A 27,607-nucleotide genomic window follows, 5' to 3' on the forward strand; every position below is an offset into this window, starting at 1 on the left:
CAAAGCCACTATAGTTACTACAAGAAGAAAACAATTCCAATTGAATTTTTTCTTTTACATATTTAAAATATGATGCCTTAAGAATTATAACAGAAGTTTTGACGTTTTCTCTCAAGATAATTTTGTTATTGCAGTATGGCCTAGTTCGCCTCCCCTTAAACAAGCATTCAATAGTTTTGCTTGTATTTTTAATTGTCTTGAATTTAAGTAATGTTTTATAGAGGTATCTACACTACTATGCTTAAATACATCAATTCGGAAATATTTTTAATTATATTCTGCATTATTTGCTAAGTAGCAAACTACTCAAAATGTTAACAAGCCACATTACCAGTTCACATTTAAGTTTCAGATGAAATCTAAAAAAAAATCCCATAAAGATTAGTTGCTTTTTCATCCCTCTCCCCAACAAAACTGTCATTATAAACCTATGCCATTTATGATCCAAAGATTATTTTCCAGTCAGAAAGTTATATGGTGCACAGAATCATACCATTTAACCCTAGTGCATATTCTTGATAAATCTCAAAAAAATGTGTAAATCAGCATACAATCTATAAAACCCTCTCATTATTTAACCACAAAAAGATTATAAAAAGTTATCATACGTAACCTACTACATTATACACAACTATAAAGGTTCTAATTTTACTAAGCCACTCACTCTGAAAATAATGAATCATTCACACTCCAGTTTTCCACAGCTTTCCAGTCTGAAAATTATTTTCTAACATAGCCTAGAAAAAAATATTTTCTTTATAAGCACACAGGCCATTGCTTTTAGTAAGAATCATTTATTGTATATTAATAAAGTGGAAGGTTAATTGGTACAGTACTATGCATAATCTCTCATCCTTGAAAAATTAAACACAAATGGATAAAAATGCAAAGCAGAATGAGCATGTAAAAGACAAAAATTAAGCATATTTTGTAGAGAATATTCCGTTATATCTGTGTACTGATGTTCTTCTCCATGTGTTTTAATAAATTTATGGCTTATTCCTTTTCTGTGTAATTACTGACTTCTTACAAATAATGAACATATTTTCCATCAATTAATAAATGTTACATACAGTTTTAGATTTTTCATTCAACTCAGCAAGTAAGTTGACTGAAATATTCAACCAAATGTAAATTGTTAAGAAAATTAGAGTCCGTTCCATTGTCTCAAAAAATGTAGTACTGTTCTTTTACAAAATTTGCACAATGGGATATAATGCAAATGTCCCAGCTACAAAGTGATGAATTAAAAATGCCAAACCTGATCTGTTTGTGTTAAAATTATGACTTCCTTAAGCATTACATTTTTTTATTCACTGCTATCTTGTGAAAATAATTAATAGTAAATGTGGTAAAAAGTGAAAAAGCTTAAAAACTGTGTTACCAGCACTGAACTGTTTTATCACTTTTATATTTAATTATAAATGAGATATTTAAAAATTGAATTATTCCTCATGTTATGTGATATACCAGGAAAAAAAAATTATAATTCTTCAAAGTAACTATCTAAAAGAGGATTCACTGCTTTAAAACAAAACCCCACAAACAAAAAATCGGAAAGCAAGCTTTGTTTTGTGCCCTTAGTGTAAATTTTAGACCTAACTGGATAAACGGAAAATATTTTTAAAATACATCTATGAACAAATTTCTATAGATTGCTCCCACTGCTAAGTCAATAGGGACACATTTAAGAATATTATTGGAATATAGCAATATATTTGTGAAAGTTAAGATTCAAATTTGTTACATCACAGCACACATCCAAGAAATGTATGCTACATAAGTCAAAAATTCCCACTGAATATAACAAAATAAAAATTTGTGAATAAATATAAGGCATTCTAAAATAATATCTGCTGAAAACCAGAGTCCAACAAAAATTTCTATGATCTAAATTTTACTTCATAGATTCATAGTCTTCAAAATAGATTTAGTTGTAGTGCTACACATTAACTATATTCAACTGCTTACCAAAATATCCTTTTTCTGACAGCTAAATGTTACTACTTAAAAAAAAAAAAGTTAAGTGCTTGAGGGAATAAAAATGCAGCAGAAAATTACAGGAGCCCACATATCCTTTTTCTTAAATTTAATTTGTCATATATAAGGTTTTTATATACAATCAGTGTGCATTGTAACAGTTTATATTAAAAGTCAATCAAGTTTATCTAAAATGTTACCTGGCTGCATAGCACATATGACATTATTGCCCACATGAAAAGGGAAAACAAATGGATTTACAATAACTTTTGGCCGTTTTGGATTCTGAAAGTGTTCATACACCTACCCTTTTAAACCAAATGCATCTGAAAATAATGTTTCCAGAGCATGCAGTTTAGATTTTACACATCATCTCACCATTTTGCTACTACAAACACAATATTGACCAAAACATAAAATAAAATAAAAAAGAAAAAGGAAATAACATGTATCTAATAAAATAGTCAATATAAAAAGAGAACTAATGGAATTAAGTGGCCCCTTTCCCCATTTTTTACATTCTAAACAATGATTCCATCAAGACAAATCATTAAAAAGTGTTATTACACCGATTTTTTTTTTTAAAACAATAAGAAGGCCTGAGTTGGTAGGGAAAGGAACAGTCAAAAAAAGCCTGAGAAAGGGAAGTAAGTAAGGAAAGCTCATTTAATCTATTTACAATAATTTACAGTCAATTTTTTTGTGTGTATGTAAAAAGGCATAATAATAGATCACAAACAGGAAGTTCCTGGCTATTTTACAGATATAAGTACAGAATTTAAATATTCAAGCTTGTGATGAAAAGCGGCAAGGTGGTCGCAGTGTACAATGTAAACAAGTAGCTTTGGAAAGTGAACAAAATCCTTGAGTGTTTTTTCTTTATTAAGAAAAGAACTCTCTTTCATTCCTTCCTGAAACATGATCACAGGTCAGAGTAAAGTTCATATACAAACATAATTTAAATGGAGGTCAGTCTAAAATTACTGACTTAAAAACAGTTTTATCCAGCCTATATGGAAGGGCAGTGTTGAGGTCCCTGTAAGAGTAAACATTTTCCATTTCTTTAAAAAAGAAAAAAAAAAAAAAAGTACTACAATATTTGTAGTACAGTGCAGCATTATCCTTAAATATAAAAATATTTTCTCTTCTGTTGGGATAATAGACCTTGCATCCTGGAAAGAAGTAACAATACTGCTACTGATAGAAGATCTGTTTATATCTTTCAAGTCATGTAAGGCAATTACTGTGTTGGTTTATGTTATATGGCTAAAAGAAAAGTCCAGAAAGATCAGTTTTTGTTATGTTTTCCGACTACTCCAGGTATGCTCAGGCGTACTTTTGTGTTCAACTGAGTGTTCAAACGGAGATCTGGAGCCATAAGAAGACCTCTGATCTAATGGTGATCTAGGTCCACTACTAGAAGCTCTGTGGTCCATTTGCCAATCTGAGTGATACCTATAATCCCTGGAAGATTTATGATGTGTATATTCAGAACTTGACCGATGATCTGAATGAGAGCGATGATCTGAATGAGAGCGATGATCTGAATGAGATCTATCTTTTAAACTTCCTTCCAAATTTGACCTGTGATCTCTACTCCTGTGATCATCCAGTTTTCTGTGTTTCTCTCTATCACTGTAATATCTAACAAGAGAAATCAGAAATTTTAGTTAAATTAATAATGCACGTTAAGTGTTCCCAAATATATAACATCTTACTAAAAATAAAACAAAAATACTTTTAACTGTACACAAGCTTAGTGTTTCATTATAAAACTTTATAAGCTTAAAAATCACTGGAAATACTACTGCATGCCTTTGAAAAACTATCTTATTCATGAAACTAAAGCTATATGCTATAGATAGCACCACAGATAGCATCTAATTTCACCTGCCCACTTTATATTGGTTGCTTTTTACTTTATGAATCATTTGTATGGATGCACCTTAATTAACTGGAAGCTAGAATTGAGATAATTACAACTATTTAGAATACACTTGAAATCAGAGCCTTTTTATGAACCTCTAAAACTCTAAGCAGAAAAAAAATAGAAATCTCTTAAAATGCAGTCTGTGAAATAATTTGTAAATGAGAATTTTCACTGGTTTGCTGATACCAGTGATTTCGTTAGGTTTGATTCATTATATAGTAAGACCTGACACATAAGCCATTATTGCAATGCCCCATACACAAATGTGGCAGTTTGCTGAAAAATGAAATTATAGCAGGCTAATAAAAAAATCACCTCTAAAATGTTTGCCTTTTCAAATAAAATAAAAATTATTTCTATATGTCTGTGAAGTTATAAATATTTTCTACTACAAATATGGCTTTTTCTTTTCATTTTGTGCCCTTTTCTTATTTTAAAAGCCATTCTATAGTTGATCTTTTTTATAATGAAACTGTGCTTCTCAGAGTAAATTATTGCTGTGAGCACAATTAAAATACAAAGAAAATCCACTAATTTATTTCTCATCTTTATTTTTATTTTGCTTTCAGTAATGAGTCACTGACTAGTAAAAACATTCCTTTACTAATAAAGGAATAAAATGTATTGTGTTATCATTATATTCAGGTTGTTTACTGTTTAAAGGCTTCAAAAAAACAAAAACAAAAACAAAAAACAGCCACCAAAAAGCCCCCAAATCAATGAACAAACAAAACATCCCGATTTTAGTACCGTCCCAGATGCTGTGATTAAATTTAACTGCAATAAGGTGTTTTCACATAACATTTTCCCAATGATTTTTAAAAATAAAATGAAATAAAAAATTCCCTCCATCAAATGTCACCCATATTCCATCAAGCTTTTGTTTTACCCTATATTTTGAAAATTTTTTTAAAGCCTGATATTCTCCAAAACTCACAATGAATCCTGTGACATAATTATAGAACTCCCTATACTTTCGTTCTTATTGCACTTTGATCTTAACCTGTTAACCGGGGAATCCCCTTTTTATTTTATTTTTTATTTATTTATTTATTTTATCCTCACCCGAGGATATTTTTCCATTTTTTGTACAGATAGAGTGGGAGGGAGAGAGAGGAAGGGAGAGAGAGAGAGAAACATCAACGTGAAGGGACACATCGAGTGGCTGCCACCCGCACGACCAACCAGGGCCGGGGACAAACTGCAACCGAAGTACGTGCCCTTAGCGGGAACCGAACCCGGGTCTCTCCAGACCGCAGGCCGACGCTCTAACCGCTGAGCCAAACTGGCCAGGGCGGGAATCCCCTTTTTAATTACGCAGCATATAACGGGCGCGAACTCTTTCACTAGGATGTGTAAATACATCCTGCTTGGTTAACAGGTTAAATTTATAATTTAAAAAATTTTTAGAGAAATTCAGTTTTTAGTATTAATAAAAATACTAGAATTCATATTTTTCTTATTCTTATTTATAAATAAGCATCCTTATTTTATATAAGGTTGCTTGATTATTTGATGTTTGAAATGGCTAATAAGGTCAAATACAGTAAATAAAATAAAAAAGAGAGAGACACGAATAAGCAAAATTTAAAAATTGATTGTCAGGTTTACCTGCTGTCTTGCTTGTAGTGATCCCAATCACGATGATCTTTACCATTACTAAAAGAAGAATAGGGCCTTTTCCTAGAGTCACTCTTTTTGTAAGAATCTCCCTGATGTCGGTCTTTATGATGGTCATGATACTGAGATAAGTGTCTATCAGAAGAATAACTATCTCTGCTGCTATCATCGTGATTTGTATTCTCTTTTAATCTTTCCACATCTGTTAGATTTAAAAAATCCATTTTTTGTTAATAACTTCAAAAAAAAAAAACATGGTAAACAAAAGTAACTTTGCTGCTATATTACAAGAACTCCTTTTTCAACTCTAGCTAAAGAAAATCAGTTCCCATTACAGGCAGTTAAAGAATTTAAAAATGGTCTACTAAAGCAGTATAAAGATTTACAAAAGGGTTATTTTATTCTGAAATGTGAAAAATCACAAATGAAATATGTAAGGTCCATTTCCTTCTGAGACAGAATATACTTTTGTGATTTTTTTTTTAAATCCTCACCTGAAGACGTTTTTACATTTATCTTCAGATAGAGCGGGAAGGGGAGAGGGAGGAAGAGAGAGAGAGAAACATCGATGTGAGAGAGACACATCGAGTGGTTACCATCCACACAACCCCAACCGGGGCCGGGGACAAACTGCAACCGACATACATGCCCTCGGCAGAAACCGAACCCAGGACTTCATGGTCCGTGGGCGGACACTCTAACCACTGAACCAAACTGGCCAGGGCCTTTTGTGATTCTTGTACAAAAAATGCATTACTGCATTCTAAATTTATTTTTTTTATTTATCATATTAACAATTTATCATATTTTAACAATTTACAATTTCTAGAAACTGGTAAATGGTGATTTATGAAAAAGTTAATAGTAAGCAAAAACAAATTATTTAAGGTAATATGTTCAATAAAATATTGTGGGTATTATCTAAAACAGACCCCAAAAACAATTAGTAAGACTGACTTACCTGGATTTCTAATCACTTGAACATTCACGTTGCTGTTCTGGTCATTGTTTTGCTAAAATAAATGTACATACGTAAGAATCTTTTAAATGGTGTTAAAAACCATTATAAAACCGGGGGGGGGGAACCCCCAAAATAAAATCTCTAGGCTGTAAGAAGTCCTTATATAAGATACTAGAATGTGTAAATGTAGCATTTGCAGATACTTTTTTTTAAATGAACTATTTGACCTATTTAAAAATTTGACATTGAAATAATTTTAGACTTAAACAAAAACTGCAAAAATAGTACCAAAGAGTTCCCACAGGTCTTTCTTCCAGCTGTTCCTAATGTTAGTATCTTATATAAATAACCATTGTATAATGATCAAAACTAAGTAGTTAACATTGGTTTAACACTATACCTGAACTACATCATTCAGATTTCAAATTTTTCCATTTGAAATGGAAATTGAAATTTGAAATTTGAAATTGAGATCCTTTTTCTACTCCAGGATCCAATCTGAAACGCCACATAACACTTAGTTTTTGTCTTCATTTCCTTCAGTGTGGGACAGCCCCTTAGTTTTTTCTTGTCTTCCATGATCTCTACACTTTTGAAGAGTACTAGACCGTTATTGTGTAGAATCTCTCTTAACTACTGTTTATCTGGTATCTTCTTGTGATTAGACTGAGGTTATGCAAACCACAGAAGTGATAGACCTTTCTCAGTGCATCATATCAGGTGGTTCATGATGGTGATATGTCTTATTACACTGGAGATGTTAACCTGGATCACTTATTTACATTAGTGTCAAATCGGTTTCCCTTCTACAAGTTATTGTTTCTCTTTGTAATTAATAAATATCTTGGAAGACATGCTAATACTTTTAGACTTTTAGACTATGCTAATATCTTGTTTCTTGTTCATTAATTTTTGCTTCCTTCAGAGGATCTTGCAAAAACTTTAATGTGGTACTCCAATGGTAATTTTCTATTTCCTTAATTCCTTCTGTATTTATTAATTGAATTTTTCTCTAAGGAAGAATGTCTCAGTTTTAATAACATAAATACAAAAAAAATTGATGCATTAATTTACCTGAGATTCCTGCCGTTTTTTAATAGCATGCTTATATAACTTATGTAATTTTCTTGCATCAAACTCAGTAAACTTAGATACAAAAATCCACAGGTTTCTAGAAGAAAAAAAGGCAAATCAGTCTGATGAAAAATGTTTAGATTTTTCTTAATTCCCTCCAGACAGAAACACACATACACACAAACTTTGCCCTCTATGGAATAAAGTCTAATAAGATTATTTCTAGTGTTTTTTAAAACTGCAGATATGGATAAAACTCTAAATGACTCTAAACATTGAAGTTTTACTTCTCTTCCAAATCTCTTCATTTTATAATTTTTGGAGTGAAAAGTAGTAACCAATCCTAAATTGAAACCAGAGATGTAAATTTACAAATCAGGAAAGGACTCATGTGATTCAGATTAATAATAAAATGAACAAGCTATGTTAGTCTGAGTAAACAGACCATCAGATAATATACGCTTGTGAAAGAAGTGTCCTAAATAATACATTAAAACACAACTGTCATTTTATAATTGTAATGCAATGGTCATGAGAATAACATGACCAGACACTATAAACCATGAACAGCATGGAGTCTTTAGGCCTTTCTTGCCATCTCAAGGTGAGAATTAGTAATTGATCATAATACTCTTTCATGATAAATTCACATGCATCCTATGAATACTTCTCAACACAACTTCAACAGCCACTCATAATCAGTGACACATGAGCTGAAGTCTATCTGCTATCACTGAAATAGTAATGGTTTCACATATTCACAACTTTTTCTTAAATGTTTTTCAGTAGGCATTGTAAAACATGATTTTGAATCTTGCTTATATAAGCAGGATATAGAAATTATTAATTAGCCAATGATACACTTTAGCAGATTACCCAAGAGCAACATCCTTAATGAGTCAATCAATCTATTTTAAGGAATTGAAAAAATATTAATAGTCCTGGCCGGTGTTGATCAGTGGTTAGAGCATTGACCAAAGGGTCACGGGTTCCTTTCCCTGTGAAGAACACCTACCTAGATTGCAGGTTCGATCCCTGGCCCTGGTCAAGTGTGTGCAGGAGGCAACCAATCAATGTGTCTCTCCACCCCCGCTTTCCCAATCCCTCCCTCCCTCCCTTCCACTCTCTCTTTAAAAATATCCATGGGTGAGAAATGATAAATAAAATAAAACTTAATTTAAAAATGAATAAATAAATAATAACCCCCTTAGTATGAATAATGACTTCCCAAAAGAAAGTCATCTTCCAGTGACACAAATAGAAGATGATCTGAAAAAAGCAAAAATTCTTAACTGGAAAATAACTTTTCATTCTATTTTATGGAAGAAATTATATGAAAGCATTTAATTTTGGGATTTCTAAATGGCTGACATATTTCAAATAGTAAGCATCTACTGCTTATCACTACAAAGTACACATTAAGTTATCAACACTTGCATGAGATACTATCGATAACAGGTATATTAGATGGTTTTTATATTCTCTCTCTCTCTCTGTTACAGATGTTTCTCCTTTTCCCCCCATTGTCACCCTCCTCCCACTTCTTCCCCACCCTGTCCCCAGCTTTGTTACCGATGTCCATTGGTTATGCATACATGCATATAAGTTCTGTGGTTTAACTCTCCCCCACACCCCGTCTTCTGGGGATTGTCAGTCTGTACCCTACTTCCACATCTCTGGGACTACCCTGTTTTACAGACTGTTATATTCATTATATTCCACAAATAAGTGTGATCATGTGATATTTGTTTTTCTCTGCTTGACTTGTTTCACTTAGCATAAATACTCAACAGGTCCCTCCACGATATCTCAAAGGTAAGAGATCTTTCTTACAGCTGCATAGTACTCCATTGTGTATATGTACCACTGCTTTTTAATCCATTCGTCTACTGATGAACATTTGGGCTGATTCCAGATCTCAGCTATTGTAAATAGTGTTGCTATGAACATGGGGGTAGATATATTCTTTCTGATTGGTGTTTTAGGCTTCTTAGGGTAAATTCCTAGAAGTGGGATCACTGGGTCAAATGGCAATTCAATTTTTAATTTTTTGACATAACACCATAGTTTTTCATAGTGTCTACACCAGTCTGCATTCCCACCAGCAGTGTACTAGAGTCCCCATTTCTCCACACCCTCACCAACACTTGTTTGATGATTTGTTGATGGTGGTCATTCTGACAGGGATGAGTTGATACTTCATTGTTGTTTTAATTTGCATCCATCTCTCTGATGATTAGTGATGTTGAGCATTTCTTCATGTCTCTTGGCCATTTGTATATTCTGTTTGGACAGGTATCTATTTAGCTCCTCTGCCCATTTTTTAGTAGGAGTCTTTGTCTTCCTTTTGTTGAGTTGTATAAGCACTCTATATATTTTGGAAATTAACCCCTTATCTGATGTATCATTTATGCTCTCCCATACAGTGGGTTGCCTTTCCATTTTGGTGGTTGTTTCTTTTGCTGTACAGAAGCTTCTTAGTTTGATGTAGTCCCATGTGTTCATTTTCCCCTTTGTTTCTGTTGCCTTAGGTGATGTATCAGTGAAAATTCTGCTGCATATGATGTCTAAAATTTTGTTGCCTACATTTTCTTCTAGTTTTATGGATTCACAAGTCACATTTAAGTCTTTTATCCATTTTGAGTTTATTCTTGTATATGTTGTAAGTTGATGGTCTAGTTTTATTTTTTCCATGTAGCTGTCCAATTTTCCCAACACTATTTATTAAAGAGACTATCTTTACTCCACCTTTGTTGAATATTAATTGAGCATAATGTTTTGTGTCCATTTCTGGGTTCTCTGTTCTATTCCATTGATCTATGTGCCTGTTCCTGTGCCAGTACCAGGTTGTTTTGATTACAGTAGCTTTGTAATATCACCTGATATCCAGTATTGTGATCCCGCCTACTTTGTCCTTCTTTTTCAAGATTGCTGTGGCTATTTGGGGTCTTTTTTTGGTTCCATATAAACTTTTGAAGTATTTGTTCTAGTTCTGTGAAATATGTCATTGGTATTTTGATGGGGATTGCATTGACTCTATAGATTGCTTTGGGTGGTATGGACATTTTCTGGATGTTAATTCTTCCAATCCACGAACAAGGTATGTGCTTCCACTTTTTTATATCTTCCTCTATTTCTCAGTTTTTATATTTTCTTTTTTTAATTATTTTTTTATCCTCACCCGAGGACATTTTTCCATTTTTTGTTCAGACAGAGTAGAAGGGAGGGAGGTAGGGAGGGAGGGGGGGAGAGAGAGAGAGAGAGAGAAACATCGACGTGAATGGGACACATCGAGTGGTTTGCACAACCCAACCAGGGCCGGGGACAAACTGCAACCGAGGTACGTGCCCTTAGCCGGAACCGAACCCGGGTCTCTGGACCGCAGGCCGAAGCTCTAACTGCTGAGCCAAACCGGCCAGGGCATCAGTTTTTATATTTTCAAAGCTCTTTTCTATTATTTAATTTCACAAATAACCGTTAGGTGGGAATGGTAAATATAGCAGCCCATTTTTAAAATAAACAAGCAAATGAGGTACTGAGGCTAAGTGACTTGCCTAAACTCATATAACTAAGAAGGCTAGAAAACAGGGCTCCTAATTCGCTTTCCACTAAGACAAGTACTTCCCAGCTTTTTACGTTGAAATAGCTGCTGGCTAGTAAAAAACTAAAAATTTGCTAGATATAAGTAAACTTTGGAATGCATAAGTCTGTGAGTTATGCATTAACTGTAAAATTATCCCAGCACATGTGCATACAGATTGGTATCTGGTGATTTTTCTAGAATTCTTATCAGTGTTATTAAGTCATTTGTGGCTTTCTCTGCTTTGTTAATTACATAAATTACCATCAGTATTATCAACTTAGTTTGTGAAGGTTGTTTCCTTAACTGCAACATATAATAATATAATAATACTTATTTTTTATCAATATTTTGGCCTATAATTTTACAAAAACAAGTCTGTAAAACACATTGCAATTTACAGAGCAGTCACCTATATCCTTGTATTTAATGGACATATATATGCATAATACTCTCCAAATTTGCTCCTAATAGTGTTACTTCATAGCTTGTAAAATCATACTGAAATAAATTGTAGCACATTAAGGTATCAAGACTATTACCAGGCTATTTTAAATTAATAGGACACTTTCACATACATATTCATAGATTATTTTGTTTATTTTTTCAACACCATTAAGATTTCCACACATACATCAAAGACAAAAGAATTTTACAATGATCACCCATATACCTACTACCTATATTCTAGTAACATTTTACTACGCTTGTTCTATGACATAGCATTTCATATATCCATCTCTCTGTCAATCCATGTAATTTTTGGTTGCATTTCAAACATAAATGCAGGTATTAGTATTTCTCTTCCTAAATATTTAAGTATGTATATATATCATTAACTAGTCAATACATGTTTATTTTCTTTAAAAAATAAAATATACATACAATAAAATGCACAATTTTTAAGTTTATTCTTGCTAAGTTTTGCGAGTTAATATACCACATTAACCCCAAAACTTATTTTAAAAGTTCTGTTATGCCTTTTCACAATGTCTCAGTTCTTTTACCAATGGGATAGTAAGAAATGGTCCAAAAAATTAAGAAGCACTCCCTAGACTATGTTACCCTATGTAATCAATTATCAATGAAGTCAAGGTAGATAAGAACTAAGTGAGAGAAAAGCAAAAAGGTAAGTTGCCCAGCTGGGTAAAGAGAAGGATCAAACCCTTGGAGGAAAAAACACACATGAAGAAATAAGTCTCCTGGCTACTTGTCTCTCTTGTTTTAGAGGTGTTCTCACCTTGCCCCCTTTTTTCTAATACACGAAATCTGAAATAGCATATATTTGTATTAGTCACTATATAATTTCAACAAGATGTTTATTTCTAATCTTTCTAGCAAGTAAAATAGATTTTCTCCCTCTTTATAACCTCAAAAATCTAAACTTTAATTATAAGGTTTAAAAAAGTGGTATATAAGTACACAATGAAATATTTTCAGATAGAAACCTAGCTCTTGTACACAAAAAGTAGGTAAGATGTTTAATATAATCCTTTAAATTAACTAAATTTAGCTTTAAGAATAATTCACTGCATTACCTTTATTTTCCCAATTTTATCACAGATAAGTAACAATCAAAAACTTGTTTCGGAGCTACTGACAGAAAACATTTAACTTTGGATCTTGAATGTAAAGAAGATAGATTCCCATGAAAGCTAATATATGTATAATTGAATTTTACTGTATTTTTGTTCTACGGCTCTGAGCTTTGGGAATCATCAAATGAGTTGAAAGAACTTGAAAAGGATGGAATAATTGTTTTATGGTATTTAAGGACAGCATTAAAGCTCCAATCAATATATATATATTCCAAACAAAAATAAGAGATTAAGCTAGAATATATAAATATAGCACTTTAGAATTATTGTCTCCCATTCCTCAAAGCATATCTTACTTTTATCATTCATTAAGTAGAAAATATGTAATGCCTTACAATTTATAAACAGCTTCAAATACAGATGTTACCATTTCACAGATAATACCAGGGAGCTCTGAGATACTGTTAACTGTACTGGTAACTGTTAAAGTTCATAAAGGCCCAAATTAGTCAAGATAGGGGCTGACAGTTCTTCTGATGCCAACTTTAGTCACTACTCCAAGGTATTAAAGGCACATGACTTTAGGCCATTAATATTATCCATATATGGCTTTAATTTCTTTACACATGACAGCATAATTTACATGATCAACTTCCTATCTCTGCTCCCTAAAATGGGTTCTGGTTGAATTTAAGGAGAAAGGGGACAGGTATAGAATTTTTTTTTGGTACGTGCCCCTAACAGGAACCAAACCTGGGACTCTCTGGTCTACAGGCCAACGCTCCAACCACTAAGCCAAACTGGCCAGGGCTGGAATTTTTATTTTATTTTATTACTTTAGAGTAATCATAATCACTCCTCCAGAAATATGTTATTAGTTTTTTGTTTTGATGTATAGCACCGCTCTCAGGGACTGGTTTGTGTTCATTTTATTTTTTTCCTAAGTCGTGTAGTACTTTGGTCTAACACTGATCTAGATCTGGTCATCATGAAGTACTTGTATAATAATATAACAGTTTCATTTTACAATTTTAAGATCAACTGTGTTGCTACTGCTTCTAAAATCAAGTGGAATTCTGAATTTGACATTTTTTGAGGTCATTCATTTTTACAAGGCTTTATACTCATACCCAAAAGATAAATTGCTAAATAAATATAACATCAATGTATTTATTTGGCACACCAGTTTCTAAAGATACAACTGAGAATAATGTGGTTAATTGTGAAGAATAAAAAAAATAAAATGCAATATAAATTTTAATGAAATAGCTTTCATTATCTTTTTAAAGCCATAGATACCCACTATGATAATCATAATTAAGCGATCATTCATGAATAAAAAAGCTTTAAAGGAAGAATAAAAATAATCATCCTCAAGTTACCTCTCTAAACATTTGTTATTCAATTTCAAAAATAGAAAAATAAACTGAAATATGAGACAAATAGATGGTTACATAACTACAAATTTAACATTTACAGAAAAGTACATCACTTACTTTCTCCACTGCTTGATTTGTTCAGGATTTGTATACTCTTTCAGACATTCCGTGATATGGTCTCCAATTTTTATTAAACATTGTCTAGTATGCTCTAGTTGTTCTCTTTCTGAAAGGCCTTTCTCAGGCCTATCAAGTTGTTTCAAAGCTGCTTTGACAGGCCTCATTCTTTCTTTACACTTTAAAAGGGGAAAATGAGAACATAAATAACATGTATTAAAAACACACATTCAACAAAGATCTTTATTTTTTTAATCCTCACCCAAGGATATTTTTCCATTTATCTTCAGATAGAGAAGGAGGAAGAGAGAGAGAAACACTGTCGTGAGGGACACATTGACTGGTCGCCTCCTGCACAACCCCGACCAGGGCCGGGGACTAACCACAACCGAAGTACATGCCCTTGACCAGAATCAATCCTGCGACTCATTGGTCCTCCGGCTGACACTCTAACCGCTGAGCCAAACTGGCCAGGATAACAAAGATCTTCTTTAAATGATTTACATGAGTAAATATAGTATTTGATAGTAAAATAACCATTAAAATCTCACCTCATCTCTTAAATATCAGGGGTTTCCCTCTCAGATTCTCTTTGGAAACAAGGATTTCATTATCATTTAAAATCAGTCTTTGTGTAAGTAAAAACTTTGGATTTTATTTACCTTCTGTAAAAACTGTAGTTTTTACACTGTATCAAACTATCCTAAGCAATCTTAAACATGGAATGTTAAAAGATAATAAAAGATTTCAAAATATAACTTAATATCCTATATTCACTAGAATAGAATAGCATTTAAAAAGAATCTTTATATAACACACTAGGAAAGCTATTAAAATCAAAATAGCTACTAGTATAAATTGTCTAGTTTACTAAACCTTTGGGACAAAGCAAAGTGCCTAATGATGAATTTTGTTACTATTGTATTTTAGAGGTCAGAGAGTTTGGGGTGTTTGAAAGAAATGAACCTTATCCTTGGCCTACATATCACTGGCATGCTAATAAAATGAAAACATACTAAAAATTATATGATTCAGCTAATGTCCAATCTGTGTAATAAAAACTGTAACCTATACTAAAACCAGACTAAAAATATCCCTAAAAAAGCAATTTGTAGATACATTTTATTTACATATGTAAATGCAAAACAATACTAAAACGAACAACAATTATATCCTCGAGTAGCAATTTAGGTTAATACTAGGAATGTAAGGGTGGATTAACTATAGATAACATATTTAGTTGATCCAACACCATATATTTTATTTTATTTTTTTATCCTCACCCAAGGATATGTTTTTCCATTTTATCTTCAGATAGAGTGGGAGGGAGAGAGAGACAGAGAAACATTGATGTGAGAGAGAAAAATCGATTGATCACTTGCCTCCCACCAGAGCTGGGGACAAATTGCAACTGCGGTACGTGCCCTGGACCGGTATCAAAACTGCGAGTCATTGGTCCATGGGCAAACGCCCTAACCGCTGAGCCAAACCAGCCAGGGTAATCCAACACCATTTATTTTAAAAAGAAATCTTCACATCACCACCACAAAGGGCCATTCTTGTTATAAATTAAATGTCTATATATGTACGAATTTGTTTCTAAGTACTTTATTCTGTTTTATTGACCTATTTGTCCAAATCATTTTGGAAGCTTTCCATCTTTTGTCAGGAATAATCTAGAAGCATTGGAATTTTGAATTATTTAGTTAAAATTAGAACTCAGGCAAGTCTGATGTCTTTTTTTAAAAAGGGAAAAATTTTAATATCCTTTCTAATTTTTAGTATAAGCCATACTTGTTCTCCATACTTTGTTTCTTGTCCAATTTTTGTAGTTTATAATCTAAATAAAAGAGACCGTTCCTTTATGTGAGGAATTCCTTCTAGTAGGAAAAGAGTGCCAATAAATAAATAAGACATAGTATGTTAAATGATGACAACTATAATAAAGAAAAATAGAGCAGGGAACTTTCTACTCTATGTAATATTTCAAAGAAGGGTAATGTATGAGCAGCCATCTAAAGAAAATGAAGGAGTAAGACATTTCAAACAAAGGGAAGAGCAAAAAAATGTCCTAAAACTTCTTTGATATCTTCAAGGAAACAGTAAAAATCCAGTGGGGCTAGAACCAAGTGAGCAAGTAGCAAGAGATGACTGGGAGTAAAACAGATGCTGTTATCTTTTAGACTATTGTTATCAATCTTTTATACTGCATGAGATGAAAAGCCATTCGAGAGTTTTAAACAGAAAATTAACATGGGGTGACTTCATTTACCCTGTAACAGTCATTATCATTGTTGCTGCTGTGCGGAGTATAAACTGAGGTATGAAAGGGTACACAGTAAGATGCGAAGGGTGGAAGCAGTGAGAACAATTATAAAGTCATTGAAATAATACAGGAAAAAGATAGCTTGAACTAGTGTGGCAGAGCAAAAAGAGAGGAACTGATGGCTAAAGTCTATGGTAAGGCCAAGTCCTAAAGATGGGAATTGGAACAATGATAATTAATATTTGTAAAGCAACTTATTAGGTACCAGAAACTATGCATTGCTTTAAAACTGCAGCTCATTTCATTCTAACAACAGACCTTCACAAAACTATTTATTTTATGGAAGCAATTAAAGTTTAAAATGAAATGACAGCCCTGGCCGGTTTGGCTCAGCGGTTAGAGCGTCAGCCTGCGGTCCAGAGAGACCCGGGTTCGGTTCCCGCTGGGGGCACGTGTTTCGGTTGCAGTTTGTCCCCGGCCCTGGTTGGTCGTGCAGGTGGCAGCCACTCGATGTGTCCCTTTCACATCGATGTTTCTCTCTCTCTTCCTCTCTCTCCCTCCCACTCTATCTGTGCAAAAAATGGAAAAATGTCCTCGGACATGGAAAAATGAAATGACATCTGTCAAAGAAAGGTCTGACCTCAAACTCTATACTGTTTCTTACCTGCTAAATTATACTGATATTTAGAAAGACAAATCAATAAGATACAAGGCAAACAAAGAGATGTCAAATGAGGCAAAGATGGCAAGAGAAAGACTGAAAAGGCCACTGAATTTCTTAATAATCAGAGCTATATCAAAGTAAAATTTACGGTTGACCCTTGAACATCACAGGGGTTAGTGTAGTGATGCCCACCTCTAGTATATAACTTAAACTGGCTTTCTAAATCCTCAGATACCCAGTTACCAGTTAACTCTTGAATAACTTGGGTTTGAACTGCATGATCACATATAAGTAGACCTGTATAGTTCAAATTAGCATTTTTCAAGGGTCAACTATATACAGCAGTAAATTCCTAATAATGCAAGCTGAGAAAGTCTGGCTCTAGAGTCCACGTTTAAATGATTCCATTCTTCCTGTATAATACAAGATCATTTATGAAGGCTAATGGAGAAGAAATTTATGCATTGGGCACAACAGATAATTTTACCTTTCAGCAGTCATATAAAATCAGAAGGCTAAGGAAATGTGGGCAAAGAAAGAGGCAGGAGGTCAATTTCACCTAATTAATGGAGCAGACAGAGTAGGGGAAGCAGTTCCAAAGAGTTCCATTTTTCACCTCAAAAAGGCAAAAGCATGCCATCACCTCCCCTTATTCCCACCCAATACAGAGGGGGTTAAAAAAAAAGAAATCAGTAGAAAATGGATAGAGAGGCTAGATTAAGTAGATCACAAATAGAAAGGTTAGCCTTAAAAAAGTGCTAAGAAATCCCAGCATGTGAACCTGCAGAAGAGATAAAAATGAAAGTCCAGAGATAAGATACATTCAAGTAAATAAGATGGAAGACAGGAGCAGGAACTTACTTTAAATGCCCCCAATAGTCTTAGGAATCAGAGGAATGTCAATAGCCAAAAGTGAAAAGAACAAGAAAGCTGTGGTAGGAACTATTTTTATTAAAATTTTGCAATAAAATTGCAATTTAAATGTTATATGAATTATTACTATTAAACAGAAAGTCTACTACTTACAATGCTGAATGTCTTCTGGTCCAGCTCTTCAGATTCTTCAGATATGGGAACTGGTTCACCACTTGCAGTGATATGAACCAGAGCATCAGACACTGAAGATTTCTTGGATCTTTCCTTGCTATCAGACTTGGATTCGCTCAACTAAAGAAAAAGTGAAAATAAAACAAAAACAAAAACCCAACAATAACAAAGGCAAAATGATTAACACTTCCAAAAACAATTACTTTATTACAGTCTACAATTTTTTATTTACATTTAAATATTCCTATCCATTTTAACTTTCCCTAATTGTATTTGGAGAAACAAAAAAATAAAGCTACTCTTGTAATGTTACCTATAGGTAAGAAATTTAAAAAAGGATCAAACCTGTTTTTCTCTTTTATGAGATACCCACATGTATTGAACTCGTTACTAAGACTAATTTGGGCTGACAGGCAATTTATTCTCCTAAAATGTAAATAAGCTGATTGTGTGACTTTCTAAATTTTACATTATGATTTGCATACCTTTTCTTCCTTTATGTCTTTTTCTTTCTGCATAGCTTCTATAGCTTCTTTTACTTTGTTTTCTCTTTTTTCTTTTAAATCTTTTTCCTTTATATCTTTCTTATCCTCTTTTTCTTTTATCTCCCTTTTAAGTTCTCTTTTATTTTCCTTTTCTTTTGCTTCCCTCTTTTCTTCTGGTTCCTTCTTTATACAAACATCTGGCTCAGGTTTTTCTTCACTGTCTCTTTCTGTTTTAATTTTTTTATATGGATGTTTCACAGGAGTGATCTCATCCTAGAAAGTGCAAGTATGGCCAATGTATTACTAACCAAATCTTGACAAAGATTAAATTTCTTTTCACAACTATGAATTGCATGTACGTGGATTCTGAAAGAAATAACCCAGAATCCCATTAATAATGCTACATGCAATGTTTACCCTCCTATAAAAACTAACATAATCCTGTCCCATTCAAAATTCAAAAAAAAATTAAAGGAATCAGAACCTCATTCAAATGGCAAATGTTTGGAAAGGAAGGACCCTTGCTCTATCTCTCTAGTGATACATAGTATTTTATTGCATAGGTAGAATACTGTTCTGGAAATAAGACTACATAAAAAATATTAAAAAAAAAAACTTCAGTACAAAGAAGTAAAATTTCAGTCTTTAGTTCAAATTTCAAATGTATAATATACCAAAACATGCCGTGTTCCTTTCTATTTAACTGACTGCTTTTCTAAAACACACTCTTACCTTATCATCTTCATCAGACTTTTCTGAGGGCAGGGGAGAAGAATCACTCTTTATTTCCTCTTTTACCTTCATAGACTTCATTGATTTATTCTTCTTAGCTCTTGCCTTTCTCCTCTTTGAACCTCCCTGAAAATAATTATTTTTATTCTAACCAACTTCACAGATTCCATTTGTTAAAAAAATTCTTAAATACTGAATCGAAAAAGCTAAAGAAAAGCATATTCTTATTCAATCTTTAGCCTGTTAGTAATAAACTATACGAAGCTTAGAAAGTCAACAAAAGTCATATAATAGAAAGAAAATAGAAATAGAAGGAGGTTTTTTTTACCATCTTATCTTCAACTAAATTCAAAGCTACCAGTGTAGCATTAGAAATTATTTTTAATGGCACATAAGTAGTTATGACATGTGGTCATAGGTAAATGTTTAAAGGTTGCTGTAGTTTCCAATTTCCTCTTTTTTAGTGTCTTTTTCCTACTTTTCTAGAACCCCTCATAAATAAGCTTGGTGATCTTAAATGCTGTCCCTTCAGGCAATATCTCCAAATAACACAGTAATGGAGGTCTGACCTTTCAAAAAGTACTCCATTCTAAACACGTCATCCCTACTCCCTCTCCAAATACTAAAAAAAAAAAAAAAAAAAAAAATCTCACATCTGAAAGACATGACTCATCAGTGTTAACATGAATGCTGAAATAATTTAAGGCAAAATATCACCATATTCAAATAAAGGCTACTGAATTACAGTAAAATACACGTATGAACTCATACTAACCACAGATGTCTAGAGACACACACTGGTATGCTGCAAGAATTTTTAAAACATGCGATTCCTGACTAGTTAGTTAGGAGAACTGATCTCTTTTCCCTTAGACTGTCAGATAAAAAAAAAAAATGACTATAGCAAATACAACAATAGCTGTCAGGTGAGAATGAACCAAAACTACACCTTTTTTCTTTCTTTTTGTCAGATTGGCAGGAAGTATATTTTTTGGTGTGCTGCAGAATTTTAGTAATTAGTTTATGGATACCATGAGATAAAAAAGGTTGAAAATTGCTGGTCTAGGTTAATCAGTAAACTAGACTTATCTTACTGAAAATAAATTGTTCTTAAGCATCTGAACTTTAACTTACTGCACCAGAAAGTCTCAGAGCTTCTTTTTTTGCAAGATCTTTACTAAGTAATTTGATGAGGTAGTCAGCACGTGTCTGCAACTGTTTTGCTTGTGGTTTTTTATCAGGATCATCTGGAAGAATCTGAAAAGCAATTAATTTTTCAGGTTGTCTTTAATAAATAAGATAAAAAATTTAAAGCTAAAAACTGCTTATACATTTTTTAATTTACTTCACTAACAAATCATAATTCCTTATTTGAGGGACATAAACAACTTAGAATGCAAAACATTTTTCAATATCTATGCCACAGCCAAAGATATAGTTTCCCTGGGAAAGAATTTTAAATACACACACACACACACACACACACAAAATCCCTTCATTCAAAATGAGAATACAGTGTGAAGTTAAAAATTTCTTTCAACTATACAGTGTGGGGCAAAAGTAGGTTTACAGTTGTGAGTACACAAAACAGAGTTTATTCTTGTATTGTTATTTAGTAATGACAAACAATCATAAACCTACTTTTGCCCCACCCTGTACAGTAGTGTATTTATCAACCAATGTTATTAAACACTATGGTATTCTTAGATTTCCTTCCTTTCTCATAACAGTAAATTAGCTATAAAGTATACAAAACTTCCTAGAATACAAGGTATTATCTATCTAGAAGATGATCCATAACAGGTAATGTGAGGAAACTTTTACAGTGGAAATCTAAACTACAAAAGTTTCACTTCATAGTAGCAAATGACAAAAATATCAGTATCTGAAGATTGTCATTTGTCTGTGAAGTAAAATAGAAAAAAGGAACTTAAATGATAAGAATAAGGCAATGTATCCAGTGGTTTCCATTCCAGACAAAAAAATTATTTTTGCTAATGCGGTAACATCAAATCACCCAAAATCCTAAATATGGTTTGATATTAAAAAAATTATAAAAGACTTCAGAGTCCTCTTTTTTGTCCATGAATAATCTAGTTAATAATGAAATTATTTACTTTTAACTTAAAAAAAATACACCTATGTCTTAATAAAAAAATATCATTTCAGAGGTAAAGCATAAAATCTCACAGAGATCATTTAAATTCAATCCCTTCAGTAAAACCAGAGTCTAAAGAAGTCAACGTCACACAGCTAGTTAGAGTCTTGGTTTCCTGACTCCTAATTGAGTTTATTACTAACATCATTCAAAAGTAAAATTAAATTCAACATTAATTATCAACAGAATCAAGAAATATCTAAGTACCTTGTGTGTCAGACTGAGGTCAGGATCCATTTTAATCATTTCCCAGCTTCCATATCCATATTCATATATGCCAATTAACAAATTGGAATCATCTTCTTTGCCCCAGTCTATATCAAAATGAGCAGCCTTTGTATGGCATGGGATAGTATACCTAGCATTAAGGTTAAAAACCAATGTCAAGGTTATAATTGCCTTATTAAAAATTAATTTTTAAAAACATATTTGAATCATTAGAATTTACGTTTAAAAAGCCAATGACACAAAAAACATGTTTAAACTACATTCATATGTAAATTATCGAATAATAATATTTTACAATGGAAAAAGTAAACAACTCACTGCTTTCTTTCTTCTGGATCCGAAGGAATGGATTTATGCAATGGTATTAATTCTTCTTCATGGGAGATGACTAGCTTGGCATTCACCTGTACTCCTGATATTCGGAATGTTGGACCCTTTACTTTTCCAAGTCTACCACCTTAATTTAAAAAAAAAAAAGAGTTAAAAAAAGAATAGATAACTCTACAAAATGAGAAAGGATCATAATCTATTACTTATTTTAATAAGTATTACTTATTTACCTATATTAGTATTATTTATTTTATTGGGAGGACTTGCTGGCAAACCTTAAATTTCACAAGATTTTTCAGTACATATTAGTAATTGTAATATAGCAGAAGCATTTCATGTATTTAAGTGTTTTATCAATTGCAGAAGATACACCAATCTACTGATGTGATCAGCTTCTAAATAAGATTTCTATTATGATATTTTTCTATACATTACTAAATCTGACTACTAAATCTTATCTAAATATTTTCATCTATTGGATGAATTATAAAATAAGCGTAATGAAGTAACTATGCGCAAAATCAATACTACATATGTATTCCTACAGTATCTTTTCCTAATCATGAATGGTAAAAAAAATACATATAGTAAAACTCACTATTATTTCTGATGTTACCTCCCAGTTTAGAATTATACCAGGCAGATAAGATTCTACTGCCTAGCACAATTCTGTTCCCCATTTCCTATTACCCAGCAATGGCCTTGGTTTTGTAAAGCTTATTTTAAGACTGATGAATAAGTAACTTAAGATATAATAATACCTACCTAACTCAATAAAGACATATTGTAAAAGTTCCATTTACCTCTCTTTAAATCTAATTTTAATATTACCTGTCCGTTCTGTTCCTGAAGAATTATCCTTTAAAGCTTTAATGCAACCATTATGTACCAATTCTCCTAGTCGTCTGAGATCTGTCTCTGACTTATCCACTAATTCAGCATCTCGAGCAATTGCATCTAATCTGTAATAAAATAAAACAATTTTCAGGTAAATATGCGGACTAAGTTTCACTCCATCTCAAGTTCTACAAGTCACACTATTATTGCATGCCCTACAAATTTAGTTCATATAAGTGGCACAAAATACATAAAAAACAGAAAGACTAGACAGGAAAACAATTTACCTATACATTCAAGGATAATAATAAAGTTAACCAATCCATTACAGAGCAAAAGGTATTGCTCCAAATTTGAAGATTACATAATAACTCTATAAAACTTTTTCATGAGTGATCAGACCTTAAATTCAAAAGAAAGTGGTTAAGTGCTAAAGTAACTATAAATAAAAAAGGCATTATAAGACTAAAATTCTGTAATTTTTATTACTATGCACTGAGTAGATATGAATAGTCATTAATGTTCAAAATGTTTTTTCATCATATAAAATAATTATGCAAGTCTTTTATTATATTGTGTGCAAGTCATCTCAAAATAAAACACCTTTATTTTAAGAGGGAGTTTTGGGGAGAAAAAATAGAGTTAAACTAATTTGAGTCTTTGCCACTCTATATCCAGACAACAGGTTTGCCACAGCAGAGAACAAAGAATATCCAAATCACAATGACTGAGATTAACTGATAACTTAAAACTTGTCTTGACAATTTGAAATTTAGTACAGTTTGTATAAGAATCTGTATTTAGCCCAGCTGGTGTTGCTCAGCGATTGAGCCGGTTGACCCATGCACCAAGAGGTTGACGGTTCGATTCCCAGTCAGGGCACATGTCTAGGTTGTGGGCCTGATCCTCAGTGGGGGGCATGCAGGAGGCAGCCAATGGATGTTCTCTCTCATTGATGTTTCTCCTCTTTCTCCCTCTCCCTCTCAAGTCAATAAAGAAAATACATTTAAAAAAAAAAAAGAATCTGTATTTAGAAAAACAAGGGAATTTCTCTAGTAAGGGTAAATAAAACAGGTCTTTAAAGTCAGATGGCTAGGTCAGTAACTCAGTTTTTCTAAGAATGAATCTGCTAGTTTATAAGTTTCTGATTAAAAAAAAGATAAAGCCTTTGAAAAGAACATTTGAATTATAAAAATACAAAGTATTTTATAGAAAACTTCAATGGCAGATAAAATTTTAGAGACTAGAATTAAGGATGGTACTAAAATATTTTTTAAAACTACACTTGAATTTTGCCTTCTACACATTAACTTTGTAAATGTCTGTTAAAAGAAAATTTAACAAAGTACCTAAACTGAATATAAAGCTGACAAGTGGACTTCTGGTCAAGATGACGGCGTAGGTAAACGCAGTATTGCATCCTCCCACAACCACATCAAAGTTACAACTAAACTACAGAACAACCATCATTCAAAACCGCCTGAAATCAAGCTGCATGAAGTCCTACAACTACGAAATTAAAGCAGCAGCCGCATCCAGACTGGTAGGAGGGGCGAAGGCCCGAGGGACTGGTCCCACAACCACATGTGGCGGATAAAAATCAGGAGGATACCTCAGCTGGGAAGGTCCGCCCTAAGGACTGAGGGGATCCCCGTCCCACACCGGGTGCCCCGCTCAGGGTTCCAGTGCCAGGAAGAGAAGTCCCCATAACTTCTGGCTGGAAAAACCAGCAGGAACTGAGGCTCAGGGAAGCTGACACGGCTGGAGCCCCAGGCAGCTCCTTAAAGGGTCCATGCACGAACTTATTGGACTCACTCCCTCTAAGCTTGGAGGGGAGGCAGCTCCAGGGCCATCACAGACATACAGGAAGAACTGAGCTGTTTGGTACTGGAGCCAGGGCTGGAGAGGGGGCTTTCTCCAGGACAGGCGTGCTGTCAGAGGCCTTTGTTCCTTTGATTAGCCCTTCCCTGGGGTGGCACAAAGCCACAATATGTATCTGTGACTCAAGCAACCTGGCTCACACTGGTAGCCCCGCCCTGGTGATTCCCTGAGGCCCTGCCCCACCCAACTTTCAGGCCCACTGAAGCTGTTTCCAGTTGCTTAACCATAGGATTGGCCTGTCTTGGATCCTGCTTCAGGTTTTACTAAATTCTTTCAAACAAGCAGCATCTGGTCTCAGCTAGCCCCACACTGGGCGTTAAGTAATACACAGAAACAAACACAGGGAGGCAGCCAAAATGAGGAGACAAAGAAACAGGTCCCAAATGAAAGAACAGAACAAAACCCCAAGAAAAGAACTAAGCGAAATGGAGATAAGCAACCTAACAGATGCTGAGTTCAAAATACTGTTTATAAGGATGCTCAGTGAACTTAGTGAGAACCTCAGTGAATTTAGTGAGGGCCTCAAGAGCATAAAAAAAAAACCAATCAGAAATGATGGATGCACAATCAGAAATGAAGGAGGCATTAACTAAAATAAAGAATAATTTACACAGATTCAATAGTAGAGTATGTAAATCCAAGAAGCAAACCATCGATTTGGAATATAAGGAAGCAAAAAACGCCCAATCAGAACAGCAAAAAGAAAAAAGCATCCAAAAAAATGAGGATACTGTAAGGAGCCTCTGGGACAACTTCAAGCATGCCAACATTCGCATCTTGGGGGTGCCAGAAGGAGAAGAGAGAGAACAAGAAATTGAAAACCTGTTTGAAATAATGGCAGAAAACTTTCCTAACTTAGTGAAGGAAACAGACATAGAAGTCTAGGAAGCACAGAGAATCCCAAACAAGATGAACCCCAAGAGGCCCACACCAAGACACATCATCATCAAAATGCAAAAGGTTCAAGACAAAGAGAGAATCTTAAAAGCAGCAAGAGAAAGGCAGCTAGTTACCTACAAGGGAGTTCCCATAAGGCTGTCAGCTGATTTCTCAAAAGAAACTTTGCAGGCCAGAAGGGAGTGGCAAGAAATATTCAGAGAGATGAAAAGCAAGAACCTACAACCAAGATTACTCTATCCTGCAAAGCTGTCATTTAGAATCGATGGACATATAAAGAGTTTTCCAGACAAGAAAAAGTTAAAGGAGTTCATCACCACCAAACTGTTATTGTATGAAATGATGAAGGGTCTTTTTGAAGAAAAAGATAAAATATATGAACAAACAAAATGGCAATGAATACATATCTATCAACAATGGAATCTATAAACAAAATGAACAGGCAGAACAGAAACATTCTCATAGATACAGAGAACATTTTGTTGGTTGCCAGTTGGGAGGGGGGTTGGGGAAATGGGTGAAAAAGGTGAAGGGATTAAGAAGTACAAATTCATTGCTAGACTGACAAACCTCAAAGGGAAAGGGGTTGGGGGGTGGGAAGAAATAAACTAAAGAACTTATATGCATAACCAATGGACACAGACAATAGTGTGGGAAAGGCAGGCCTGGGGCAGGAGTGGGGAGGAGGGTGTCAATGGGGGAAAAATGAGGAACATCTGTAATACATTCTACATTCAACAATAAAGATTAAAAAAAAAAAAAAAAAAGCTGACAAGCACACAAATATCCTATAATTTTTCAGAATAACAGGTGTATTTACCTTTCCAGTGGGCCACCAAATTTCTTGTAACTCTTGATAAACCTAGCAGAAAATAATTGTTTGATTTAAATGCAGGCTTCACTACCCATTAAAAATAGATATATTTATAAATATATAGAAATAAGAAAATACTTGTTAGTATACAAATTAACTCAAGGTGCTGTTACTAACAAAAATGAATAAACTATGCTAGAAACCAAAATGTTAAAACATTAAAATATACCAAGTAAGACAAGACATATTTTAACACCCAGGAAGATGTTCAGAAACCAATATAAATAAAACAATAGAAGCTAAATTTTATTTTAGAAATTACTTTATTATATTCACAAGACAAAAAAAAAGCGGTTCAAAACTACCACAGGAAGTGTATCCAGAATGATCAATCAAATTACACCTCCTAACATTCCAAGTGTTGATAAAATTTACTAAAAATAGCTTTAATTCAGATGTACCATATTATACCAACAATGGAAAATAAAAATTTTACTTCAGAACAAAGCTACCCAAGTGGTTGATGGATGAGGAAAAATATCCCGGAAAAGTAGAAGTTGAAATGCCTCTTCAACTAAAGACAGAAAGTCCAGCAAATCAGGTGGTCATAAAATACCCTTAATAAAATCTAACAACACATTTAATTTTCTGGTAGAAAGAATGAGGAAGAACTTTATCGGTCAGGTCTATGATGTAAAAAAAAAGAGTTACAATGGCTTGAAAGAAACAACAAACTCTCAAAGTACAACAATGAACAACCTTTTTACAAATTTCATAAGCAAAATTATTACATAAACAAAAGTAAATGGTTATATCCTATTGCCCTTAAACACATCTGTATATACAAATGAACATATTTTGAAAGAAAACTACAATTTACCTTACATAGCCAATCTTACCTCAATTCCTATTTGGACATATCAGAAATATGCTTAACATGGTTACTTTCAAAGAACAAATCACTTTAGAATTTAAAAACTAAAAAATATGGAACTAAGTTATTCCCACATAAAAATAGTACTGTTGGGAGTCACAAGTGCAGTGAGAATTTTTATTAAATAAGTCTAATATATTGAAAATATACATTCA

At 33.3% G+C, this 27,607-nt stretch overlaps 1 protein-coding gene across 4 annotated transcripts in view; it reads right to left on the reverse strand.

The window, feature by feature from the left end:
- Positions 1–1,821: 1,821 nt before the first annotated feature.
- Positions 1,822–27,607, reverse strand: part of CHD1 (chromodomain helicase DNA binding protein 1) — an 84,810-nt gene continuing 59,024 nt past the window's right edge. For 2 of the 4 annotated variants that reach the window (XM_036280840.1, XM_036280841.1), the window contains 12 exons: positions 26,525–26,566; positions 22,921–23,051; positions 22,078–22,216; positions 21,739–21,889; positions 20,508–20,630; positions 19,374–19,499; positions 18,136–18,276; positions 14,180–14,358; positions 7,566–7,662; positions 6,492–6,543; positions 5,522–5,732; positions 1,826–3,624 (listed from right to left, as the gene is read on the reverse strand). In XM_036280840.1, coding sequence (XP_036136733.1) covers positions 3,279–3,624; positions 5,522–5,732; positions 6,492–6,543; positions 7,566–7,662; positions 14,180–14,358; positions 18,136–18,276; positions 19,374–19,499; positions 20,508–20,630; positions 21,739–21,889; positions 22,078–22,216; positions 22,921–23,051; positions 26,525–26,566 — 1,738 coding nt within the window. In that variant the 3' untranslated portion in view covers positions 1,826–3,278. Of the gene's footprint in view, positions 3,625–5,521; positions 5,733–6,491; positions 6,544–7,565; positions 7,663–14,179; positions 14,359–18,135; positions 18,277–18,641; positions 18,915–19,373; positions 19,500–20,507; positions 20,631–21,738; positions 21,890–22,077; positions 22,217–22,920; positions 23,052–26,524; positions 26,567–27,607 lie in introns of all 4 variants that reach the window. The other 2 variants (XM_036280844.1, XM_036280843.1) reach the window with 2 other exon arrangements.

The sequence above is a fragment of the Molossus molossus genome, unplaced genomic scaffold, assembly GCF_014108415.1.
Source record: "Molossus molossus isolate mMolMol1 unplaced genomic scaffold, mMolMol1.p scaffold_m16_p_3, whole genome shotgun sequence".
Lineage (NCBI taxonomy): Eukaryota > Metazoa > Chordata > Mammalia > Chiroptera > Molossidae > Molossus > Molossus molossus.